The 12665-nt window shown below is 35.3% G+C and overlaps 1 protein-coding gene across 2 annotated transcripts in view; it reads right to left on the bottom strand.

Moving 5' to 3' along the window:
* TBCD (tubulin folding cofactor D) overlaps positions 1-12665 on the bottom strand; it is a 128944-nt gene that overhangs the window by 97005 nt on the left and 19274 nt on the right. For both annotated transcript variants that reach the window (XM_068655402.1, XM_068655403.1), the window contains exons 9-14: positions 11862-11907; positions 9151-9283; positions 7775-7917; positions 6901-6961; positions 6319-6393; positions 3056-3150 (exon numbers count right to left, since the gene is read on the bottom strand). In XM_068655402.1, the coding sequence (XP_068511503.1) occupies positions 3056-3150; positions 6319-6393; positions 6901-6961; positions 7775-7917; positions 9151-9283; positions 11862-11907 (553 nt within the window). The remainder of the gene's footprint in view (positions 1-3055; positions 3151-6318; positions 6394-6900; positions 6962-7774; positions 7918-9150; positions 9284-11861; positions 11908-12665) is intronic.

Raw genomic sequence — 12665 nt, 5'->3', positions numbered from 1 at the left:
TCCCTAATCTCTTGAAGCTTAAAGTTTCATAGGTCCTCTTATCCATAAGTTCCAAAACTCTCATCTCTCCTTCCTTTTTAATTAGAATTCCTTTAAGTCAACAAGGAAGAAAAGCCTTCTGGTCATTTTCCATACAGTTAAAGGATTTATTCTTCACCATCTCTAGGAAAATGTTCACAAATTAGCTGCAGTGGTGAAATACAACATATCTCCATGTCTCAAATGAGCCAAAAACTACACTGAAGAGAAACTTTAGGTTAGCTACCTTCATTAACTCAATTTCTGTCATTCCTATCAGACATCCCTCTCACTCAGTGTTCATAAACAAATTACTCTAGGGTTTCACTTCCTTTAGAACAACAAAATCTGTCCTCACACTTACCTACCTATTCTCTTGCTGCAACTTATACCCATTAGCTGTAGTCTTGTTCTTATCACTGAAAACAGTTGTCAAAAGGAAAAGCTGCCTTTCAAGAGGAAGAGAATAAACTTTCAGCTTAGTCTCGTCTCATCCAAATAATCTTAGTTCTTTCAATCTTTCGCTGTCGGTCTTATTTTCTGTTCTCAGAATTCCAGTTGCTTTAGGCTAGCTTTCTCTAAACAGTATTTTAAGTGTGATGTCCCTAACTGAGTACCAATTCTGAGGCACAATTTTAATATCAAGTAAGACAGAAGGATTACTGCACTGGATTTTTGACTTCTTTTTTTTTTTTTTTTACCACCTTGTTCTACTGAGATAAAGTTGTTGACTGATGTGGGTGACCCACATGAACTGTTAAATCCTTTCATGACACTGCTGCCTAGAATTCACTTCTTGTATCTTCAGTTGCGTAGTTACTTATTCCTGACTAGGACTACTACTTTGTACTTGTCCTCATTCCCTAGATCATTTTCTGAAGGACAACTTGAACCTAAGTCTGTCTTTCAAAGTACAGCACAGTTCCTCATAACATCGCTGTGTTAGCTTCTCTTCTGACTTTCAGAATCCTTTCCTTTGTTTTACTCCAAATTATTGCAACTGACTTTGAGTTTCTACATTAATAGTGGATTGGATAAATTGCATAAAGCAAAACTTACGGAAGGGAGACTAGTAAATTAGGAATATATTGCATTTAGTATAATTATTTTCAAATTAATTTAAATGAAAAAAAAGGTCCACTAAAACAAAAGAAATGGCGAAGGCACAATTTCAATTGTACTGTGCCTATTCTACAGCCTGGATAGGCTCACCAATAATTCTCACAAAGACACAGTGTGCTTTGTCATTACCTGTTATACTCTTCACTAGCTGCATCCCACTGTATGACCAAGTCTTTCAAATGTTATCCCTGCAAATTCAGACTGCCCTCCTTATACATTCTTCACATCATCATACATTTCTGCCTTACGCATAATTCATTCTTGAATATCATGTAACTGAAGGAGTTGCAGTTTAGTCAAGATAATCACTGACTAGGTTTCTTGCTCATCCTCTTAAAAGAGGACGGTTTGAATTCTTAGCAATGCTTTATTAAGAAACTTTCAATTTCAAAATAACATTTTTCATTAGACCTTGATGCCTGTCTCCTTCCCAGAAAGACCTTGCTGCCATGACTGCGTTCCCTCCTTCCCTTCCTCCCCTCAGCCTTCTATTGCTTGGGTGGAAGAGCATAAAGCTATCTTATGCAATCTGACGAATTAAAAATTTGCATGTAAGCCTACGTATCCTAAAATCACTTTCACAGGAAGCAATACGTTTTCAGTGCACGTGTGCAGAAAAAGAAGAACGTAAAGGATACAGCTCTCAGCCTCACTCCACATACACAAAAACTGTACCTAAAAAGTGAAGACGGTTTCACAGCACAGGTCATATCACAGGCAGAGCTAGGATTCACTCGTGATTTTCTTACTCCTACACAATATCAAATCTGCATGAACCCTTTAGTTTACACCAAATTAAAAAAATCTATTACAGTAGGCTATCCCGATTCCTTGATAAAGCTATACAGTTTTCGTTTAATTTGAACTAAAATAGAGTTACCTTTAGATGACTTCCTATTCTTAAAGGGTTTTTAAGAAAACTTTTAAAAGGTAAAGGGGCAAAAGTAATTAGAAATGGGAAACCAACTGCACAAAACTTCTCACATTCAAAACATACTATTTGGCGTATGCACTTTTTTCACAGGGACGGAATAATAAACTGTATTAAATATATTTTACATTTTCTTCTCAAAGCCAACAGATAGCCAGAATAGAAAAGATGTATCAACCTAGCTCACTAATACAAAATACCAGTTTTGAAACATTTTTGAAAATTAATGTTCCCTCTCTCTGTTCCTACAGCAATGCAAGAATACATGGTGAGATCAAAAGAACCACCTAGCCCAAGATACAGTTTTAGAAGTGCCCAGTGGTGGATATGTGCTACTGCATTATGTTTTTGTCACTTCAAGTCTACAGCGAATTAAACAAAATCATGAAAGATAGAACTGCTACTTTCACATTAATATCTATGTGCTTCAATGAAAGTCGATATAGACAGAAAACACATAAAAACCAATTTCTTCAGCCCCATTTTTTTTCTTTCCATTCTCATACTTCAAAGCCATAAAAAAACTTAAAACCCTCAACTGTATAAATTATATCGAACTTTCCTTGAAAACTTTATCATTAATAAACAGAGTTAGCCACCAGCTTTAAAGTGCAAGTTAGTCATCAATTATTTTATATATTCCATTTAAACAATGACATTGACACAATACAGAGACATACAGAATTATTTTTTTATACAACTGCACAAAGAAACATGGGAAGAAGAAAAAAAGAAAAACCCAAGAAACTAATTTCATTTTGGAAAGAAAAATTTATTAAGTATAAATAAGGCACACCCAAAACAGTACTTTTGATAGAAGCACCTTAAATATCCCCATAGGCATATTTTTTTACTCTAGACTTCAATACTACGGTCATTATTCAACACACATCAGCAAATTCCAGTCGATTGCAACATATTAAGTCTCTAAAGCTAAAACCTGTTAATTCACAAGCACAGTAACATTCAGCAACTGCAACTTACCATCTGAGATCCGGGAAGGGAGTAACAATCCTCTTCTGCCTAATTCAGCCAGAGCCAGGCATCCACCGTGCCATGCATTGTCTGTTTCCTGAAAACTAATTTTAAAACAAGTTTTGTTAAGACTAGCCTTTCCTTTTTGGATTTTGTTTGTCATGGTGAATTCATAACATTTTAAAAGGCACCAACCAGCATGTTTTTATTGTGTTGTTATTCCTGTTAGATTTTTAAAACATAAGAATGGTGAATTGAACATGTTTTCTTTCCCATTTTGTGCAATATAAATACTGATGTAAACATGATCAAATAAGCAATGACACAAGCAAAAAAAAAGAACAAAAAACAAAACAAAGAAAACAACAACCACGTATCAATATAAACGTAATAAACATAACCTATTTACAAAAGAATGCAATACAAAACACTCATCCAGAAAAGGAAAACAACTTCCTACTACACTGCCAAAAATGCAGGTTTACAGAATATATCCAAGATAAAAATGAACTGAATGCCAAACACAATCCTTAACTAGCAAAAGACGTCTGAGCAGTATAACAAATGTATAATACAAGCCTGTGCATTTCAAAGGTGTCTAAACACCACTGTTTGCTCATTTAAACAAAACCATAAACCAAAACAGTGCCTTATAGTGAACACAGCAAAAAGAATTTCAAAAACAGTACACAGATTTTGGTGGACTGGCAGGTAAAGGAGTGAAAAGGGGAAAGCTTGTATGCTGTGTGACTAAACACACATTAAGTTAATTTTGTATTAAACTACGAATAGGAACCTAAGAATAAGACACTAAACAACTGAACTATGTCACACCAAAGCTTCACCTCTCCCAATCATCCTGTGTCTGAAATGGGCCAATAGCAGATGCTTAGCCAGAGACAAAGCACAAAGGATCATTCCCTCATTAGCCTCCTCCTGGCTTTGGCAATCCAATGTACAGGGACTTCCCAAGCCAGAGGTTGCATCCAGAATGTCACATTTAATAACCTCTGATGGGACTCTCTTCCATTAATTTGGATAATCCCTTTTTGAACTCCCTTTACACTTTTGGCTTCTATAACATCCTGTGGCAATGACTTCCACAGGTTAATTGCGTGTAAATGTACTTCCTGATACTTCCCAGTTGTCGCACTCTGAGGAAGAGTGAATCGTAAACAATTGCTGGCTTTCCCTATTTCTTTCATATACATGATTTTATGTATCTCCATTAGATCCCTCTACTTTTTCTTGCCACTTGGAAGAATCCACGTCAGTTAAATCAATTCCTGATGATTGAGTTTTGATATTTTTTCCTTCTTAATAATACTTAACATTCCAGTTGCCTTCTTTATTTTCTGACTGCTGCTCCATTGACACCTTCAAAAAACTATCAAACCATGAACAGTGAATTCAAGATCTCTTTCCTGAGTAGTAGTAACTTTTATAGCTGGTTGTGTTCTTCCCTAAGTGCATTAGTTTTCATTCATTAGACATTATATTTCATGCCATTTACAGTCTAGTTACTTTATTTAGGCTTATATAACATTTTCTTTTCTGTCACCTTTAGTTTTCACTGTATTAGCTAAGTTCAACCATCAATCAATTTCATCACCCCACTGTTCACCTTTTTTCCAGGATAATTTTTTGAGTATCTTGAACAGCACAGGGCTCCTATGGACCCCTGCAGACTGTGCTGAAAGTCTCACTGTGATAAATGGTCATTTATTTCTTTCCTGTCTCTGAATTTATCTATAAGACATCCTTTCTTCTTATCCTGAGAGATACAATTTGAAGTGCCTCTGAAGAGCAACTGACTTTTTATTTTATTCAGTAGATATTTAGTGCAAAGTGTACAGAAGATATTTAGTGCAAAGCGTACAGATTCTCCTTTGTCTTGTCTACATTCATTCCCAAGTGCTTTTGGAGAAAGCAGGTCATTCAATTACTAGCTGCATTACTCACCCCTATGACTTGAAAAACAAGGAAAGAAAACACTGCGAGTACAGGTCTTTGAAGCTCCAGGGATAATTGAGATCAGCAGCACCTCTTAAATTAATCACAGTAGCACAGTGGAAGTATTGGCTAAGTAGATACTTTCACGTTGCAAGTTTTTAAGACTCCATAGCTTCTTTTTTTTATTGCATGATCCTTTTAGCTGAAATTTTTAATTTGCACTGTCAAGTAAGGTGGGATTTTTATTTTTATTTTTAAAGAGTAGATTTGAGTGTCAAACTAAAGATTACCTGTATTTTTTGTCAAAAAGAAATTATTCTTTTTGTTATTAGCTTAGTCAAAAACAGTTGTTTAGACCTTAAAGCTCAGGTACTCAATGCAGAATTGAGCAACTCAATACAAAAAAGCATATGGTACTTGTTTAACAATTTAGTCCATCACATGCTCTACATGCATGCAGAAGCAAGCCATCCAGCCATAAAGCACATCAGAAGAACATCCTAGCAGCTATAACTGATCAGACTGATGGTTTAGCTGATCTAAAAGCTGCTCCATGACCAACACTACACTCCTCTGGCCTAGTAAAAGAACAAGACAAGGATATTGTAACTCTCTTCAAAACATTCCTAGTCCCTGGCTGATCATGACAAGTGTGCAGAAAAGAAAAATGGTGGTTTGGTTTTGTTTGTTTTTTCATCAGGCATATACATCCACATCCTATAGTACAACACTTTTACAGTTTCACTGTGTACTGTGAATAACCACTTTTTCTGTAACCCAAACTTGTCACCTCCTACTTTAGTTTGTTTCTAATAATATAAAAACTAGAGAGCAATCATTTCCCTGTCATATACAACGTCATAAACCTCTGTTATACCCCTTTCATTCATTACTCTTCCTAGATGTTTTAGCCTCCCCTCACATAGAGACTGATTTGTAACACTAATAATCTTCAGAATCCTTTTGAATATCACTTCCAGGTCTACTATTTGCACACAACACTCAAGATATGATCACACCAGGAATTTTTAAGGCAGCGAGCTAATGAGCTTATAAAGTTTATTTATTTATTTATTCATTCCCAAAGATCAATTTTAGTCCTTCCAAATTAATTTAGAATGGGGTGGAGACAGAGGATTAGGAATAGTTTATTGAACACCCTGAGTGTGGTACACCTATGCCTTAGGAGATTCTGAAATCTGGGAGAAGAAAGATAATAAGATCTACAGATTTCTAGACCTATTTTTGTAACTGGAGTCTTCCTATTTCATAAACAGACACGTTTCACATGCACATAAAATATGAAGTAATATTTTTACCTAAAACAATCCAACAGAGACCCAACCACATCATCTGCTAATTCTTTTGGAAGTCTTCCAGTTATTCTACCAATTCTAGAGAAGAAAAAAAAAAAACAAACATACGGTGATTCATTAGTACTGCCATTTGATGAATAAATCCAATAAAAAATTCAGTTACTGGAAGCTTACAATACGATGGCTGAATTCAAGGTGACAATGGATCATGCTAACACCATTAGCCTAAAACACCAATCTCAAGCTTGAAGCAAAAGCTACAAAGTAGAGAATTAACACAGAAATATATTTTTTTCAAAGGGGAGGAGAACAAAGACATTTTGAAGAAATACTACTTTATAGCTTTTAAGTCAAATCTTACACAAGATGTCTATTTCCAAACCCAGCTGTAATTTTCCTGTAGACTAGCCCCATCTCACATGCACCTAGATAAAGTCATAAACACAGATTTACAGCATGAGCTGTGCTAAAGCCATTTGAAGTAACTATGAATATTGGCAAGACACAAATTATCAATCACAGGTTACATTAGACTGCATTTTTGTTGTTTAGCTTAATAGTTTAGAGTAACAGTACAAAACCTACCCTTTTGCTGCAGACCACCTGACAATAGTGTCTTTGTCTTTCAGTCCAACCAACAATTGCTCTGCAGATAAATGAAAATAATCGTTTTGTTTCAATTAATTTATTTAACAAGAGAAATACTTTTTAAAACATTACAAATCCATTTTCCTATTAACATAACTGCCTCCCAATTTAAACAAAAATATTTGTTTCCAGATTTATTATACAGGCCACACAAGCATGACTTGAAACTAAATAAACATAAAAGATGTCAAAATTGTTTTCTAAAACAGAAAATTTGGTTTAAAATTTGAATTACTCTGACAGATTCAAAATAGAAGTCATAATTTTTTTTTTTCAGAGGTTCCTTAGATTACTAAGTTATAGATGTTTTCTGATGCAATCTTTGCCTATTTATTTATAGCATATCCACCAGAAAGCTAGCAGAGGACCTCCTTTATGAATACATACTAACAGAAAACGCTGTTCCTTCGATACTACCACAGGTTAAAATCTTCCACATAATTCTTTTGCTTTCATGTAATGCCATTTACTTCATTTTTCATTATGAATTTTAATTCATCCTTCCATCTCTGAAAGGCTCAAGATAACACTTTCACATTACTGGGAAAGCGTATTTCAATAACTCCCTCCCTCAACCCCACAAAAAAAATGTTACAAGTACTGAGTTCCTACTTGTGATGCTAAAATTCAAATAATTTGGCAAAAATACCATATATTTTAACAAGATGCACAGATTGAAGTTTTATAGTCTTTTCAATTGTTCACGTTAGTGCAGATATACACTTTACTTTCTTAGCACTAAACAAGCCATTTTCCTAATGTGCACTTAATTTGCAGGCCTTACGATAACTTCTGTCTGGTTTTAACACACCTACAACATTTTCAATCTCTCCTGGAATGTCATATGCCTCATCATCCTCAGCTTCATTAGCAGCAACATTTATCATTTGATTCTGCGTGACCGAACCCTTAGCTTGCAGATTGGCAGCCAGAGACCGACAGCCACGCTGATACCTAAACAAATAAAAAAGAGACAGTTAATAATCTTTTCTGATTTAAGTTCCAACTGAAACAGGTATATACTGTTACAAAGCCTGCTTGTCAAGTGACTGCACCTCCCAGTATACAGCTTTCCAGTTATTTAGAGGTTGCTTTAAAGGAAAGGGAAAAATATCCCATTTTCCTCCCTCCTGACCCAGTTGTCTGTTTTCTAGGTTGAGAAAAGCTAGACTATTTAAATGGTTCCTGTGCAAAACTGTTTTGTACCTTTCATCATCTCTCTCCCTTTCCTGTTTCAATATAACCTACTTTCCACTACTGACAATAAGAGGCAAAATTCCCATGCCCTAAAACACTCTCCAAAACCTACCAAAAAAAAAAAAATATATATATATATATATATATCAATTTATGAAAAATAGTTTTTAAATGTTAAAGCCAGCTCAGTACTTTCTGCACAAGCTGTACTCAGATATTTAGCCTGTGGTATAGATACATTCTTACAAAAGATATACTTTCCATGCTAAAGTGACTCTTGCCATTGGGCAAGGTACACTCCACCTAAAAAGAATTTTCTATGCCTAAGGACATTCTCAAAAGTTGGTAAAAGAAATACAATAAAAAATAGTCACCAATGGAGCCTGCAATTTTAAAAATATCAGTGCGAGAAATCTAAAAAAGAGGTTGCCCTCTGGCAATAAGTAAAACCAGACACCAAAACCTGACTAATATGCAAAACTGAAGTGGGATCACAAACCACTTTTCCCCTGTGAACCTTCTATCGAATCAGGGTAGAAAAATGAAATGGAAAAATTAAGTTCATTCTCACAAAATTGAATTAAATCAACTTCAGTAACAAAGTTCACCACCTTCCCATCTTTACCAAGTTACGCATTATATAGGAAGAGACTTTGTAATGTGCAACATGAAACATCAAAAGACTTCGGTTGTCACAACATTGCAGTGGTTTACTATACCAAAATTGAAAAAACAGAGAAAACTAAATACAGCATAAGAAATCTAATTCTCCGAAGTGTTCAAATGAAGGACGTATGCAAGTCTTAAATAATACAAGGATTTCTTTTTTTTTTTTTTCGGGGAGGGAAGGCAGGAGGGCAGAGACTGGTAATCAAATGGATGGATGTAAGACTTTTTAAGGTTTTGGAGTGTTTGCGATTTTTTTTTAAAGATTCACTTTCCTTAAAAAAAAAAAAAATAAATAAATCATTGTTTCAGCTTTAAACTAACCTCCACTTTGCTACCTTTGGTTTCACAAATGTCAGTCCAAGTCGTTGAACAAGTTTCATCCCCAGCTTGCGAAGAACCATCTGATTACTTTCTGATAGCTTGCAGTTATCAAGACACTCAAGTACAGTACCAGCTGTAAAAGAAACATGTCAAGACAAATACTTTAAAAAAGACTCAGTAAAAAAAGAATAAATGTTTAAAATCTCAAAAAATCTGTAGCAGATTTAGATTTTTAAAGGTGTTACTGAAATGCAAATGCTGTACTACCTACTTTGTCATAGTTTTGACAATGGCCAAATAAGAGTAATATCCTTCACCTACCAAACAGGTAGGATTACTTTAAGGATTACTTTTGACTATGAAAATCAAAACGAATCTAGATCATGAGGGAGCATTTATGCGTCTCATTCTCACCGGAAGAAACATATTGAAGAATCTTTCATGGTCTAAGAACTTTCAGTAGCCTAACAGAACCAGAAGTCAGAAAAAACAATTCAGTTACTCTGTGACCAGTCTCTGCATACTAAAAAACTGTTCATTTTCCTCATTTTTTATTTTCAGGTAGCACCAACTTAAATCCTCTGCACAGAAAATTTTTATGATGATGAATGTCCATAAACACTTAGACATGAAAAATAATGTGTACGTGTAAACAATCAGCAACAAAACCTTTCATTTGGGCACATCAAAGCTAACAAAGTTATTTGTCCAGCAAAGTAAAAAACAGAGACTAATGGAGAGTCTTGGATTAATGACTCCAGAATTCAAAATTTTCACAAGAAACACATCCATGCTACAAATAAAACAGTCCTTTTGCATTTGCAGCCTGAAACGACTTACTCAAAGAAAGAGCCTACAACTTATCAGTAGTTAATATGAACTAACAACTCAGACCCTGGAGGACCTATCATTCTTACTGTAAGCACTGCAGATACAGAATTACATCTTTCTGCAACTTTCTAATCCAGTCTCATACTGGGTTTTCTAAAATATCGAGATCAAGGATATAGCAATTCTTTCAAAGACTGAGAAATCGTAGGGCACATGACTTAAAAATCGACTCAAGTTTTCAACAGCTTTATGATTTATCCTGACATACTGAAATAATGTAAATAATGTAAAATAATACATGCAGGCAAAATGGTGAAGCCAATAATGACTATTATTTAAATATCTTCCTGCAACCTGGATTTTTGTTTTTTACAACTTTTAAAAAACTAGATATTAATGCTTTAAAAGACTGCAGAAACATCAATACTCACAGAGAGAAAAAAAAATTAAGAATATATAAATATAAGCCTTTTCCAAGTCCAACTACTGAATCACTGTGGATCATCCACAGATCCAAGCAAATGGTCTCAGGAGTTGTGCTCGTTTTTAACACCAGTTCTATAATACAAAAGGACTCCAGTTCTATAATACAAAAGGACACTTTTGTGTTGTCCTTTGACTTCCACCTCTTTTTTTCTATTTGATCTTCAGTTCTGTTATAACCCTGTAATAACTAACAATCTCTGATTTTTTTCACCTCTCACATTTCATTTTCCCCCAAATTTTTTGTCTGAATATTTGCTTCTTAGCTGTGAGCATTCTGTCTTTTCTGGGGTAAATTTATTAATTCATTGGTATGTGCCTTGCTTTCCTCATACTACCAGATGCCACAGGCCAAAACATCTAACTTTACCAGCAGGGTTAACAACATGAGCCAAATATTTGTTTTGATTATGACAATATTTTGCTGTACAGATGCATCTTTTAAATTATTTTGCATTATACTATATTTTATCTAGCCTGTTCATGTTTCTAGTTATCGGACACATCCATAATTTTAGTAAGTAAGGGTCTGCATGTCATACTTAGTAACTGGGAGAATGAAACTGTTTCCTGCTCTAGACCTACGTAGTTTATCTTCTGAAGTCAAAACCACAAAATCATTCCATTAAATCAAGTTATAAGCATTCTAATGCAAGTTTACATCATTGCTTGATTCCTGTGAATAGCACAAAACACATTTCTGGTGTTTTGCTAAGTTCCACAAGAAAGATGATCTCTTTTGCTGTGTTCTGTAATTAGCCATTATCTCTCTGTACCTCTCTTTTCCACTACCAATAAAAAGCAAACCAGTATTGTGCAGTCAGTTCAGAACAATTCCAGGTTTTACCATGAGAACATACTTCCAACATAAAGATACAATATTCAGAAACTTCTGTGTTCTCAAGTACCTGTCTATCCCTAATTTAATCCATTATCATCTCTTTCCACTGAAACTTTTCCTCTTTTCAACAACACCACCACATGATTCCAGCTGGATCCTGTATACATCAGGTTCTTTAAACTTGGAATTTCCTAAATCCAGGGCTTATGTTAACACTTGGAAATTTTCTGTAAAATTTTCAGCACTAACAGGCATAACACCAGGATATGTTCTAATGAATTTCATTAAAATATGTTTCACATCTTATGTTCTGTGCTCAGCCCCTTTAGCCCAATGGCGAACCTGATCACCTGCCAAATTAGATTTTTCAACATAACATTCTTCAGCTGTATCTTCTCCTCCCTCACTTTGGCTTCTCTTCTTTTTCCCTTACTTTGCATGTTTTAAAACTTTATTTTACTCTGTACAGAACCATTCATTCTTTATCAGTGCGTCCTTTCTTCCTTTTTAAATTGAAATGGCTTTAAAAACAAAAATCAGGATATTACAAACTTACCATAAGGTAAACAGTCTTCTCTTTTGCCATGTTTAAATAACTGTGCCTATAATTAAAATAGGGAAAATAAATATAAGAATATAGAGATTCTAAAGCTTAATATATCAGGCATATAGATCTAAAATATTTTTTAATATTCCTGCAATAATCTAAGCTATTTAGTAATTTAAACAGCCAAGAGGAAGAGTCTCGGGGTGCAGCTCTACTTCTTTGTAAGTCAATGCAAGTCAAGGCTACCATGGCTCAGCCTGCCCCTCCCATTCATACACTCATGCAGACAGCCAGCTCAGGGAGCTGATTTGGCCCAAAAACACACGCTCAAGGAGGGGGTTGGGGAGCCGTTCTTCAGCCAGCTCAGCTCCCTGATCCATCCAGCTCAGTGCTTCAGTGCTTGGTCACACCAGTTCAATGCAGGTGCAACCACAGCAGCTATTATTTAACAGCTCACGCTGCTTTGAACCTCTAAGAACTGAAGACGAATCTGCAGACCATGAATAAGTGGAACTCTACATCCTGTTTGGGACCTCATGACATCGAAGGGTTCTCCAAATTGAACAAAGCCTTGCTCGTAATTTAGACAGAACACATCAACGCGCCAGTTGCTGTGAGAAGCAAGACAGGTGGACACACGTGAGCGAGCTTGGTTGTTGGTAGCAATCAAACTCAGACAAGACAGGACACAGCACAGACTCCACTGCCAAGTGTTTTACCCTGCTTCTCCAGCAGCTTTTGAGAACTCCCTGTTAAACTAAAAAGTACAGAATTCCCTGACTGCAAATATACCTCCACCAGACACATTTTAAT

This window comes from Anas acuta, chromosome 18 (assembly GCF_963932015.1).
Source record: "Anas acuta chromosome 18, bAnaAcu1.1, whole genome shotgun sequence".
Classification (NCBI taxonomy): domain Eukaryota; kingdom Metazoa; phylum Chordata; class Aves; order Anseriformes; family Anatidae; genus Anas; species Anas acuta.
This window is presented reverse-complemented; position numbering and strand designations above follow the sequence as displayed.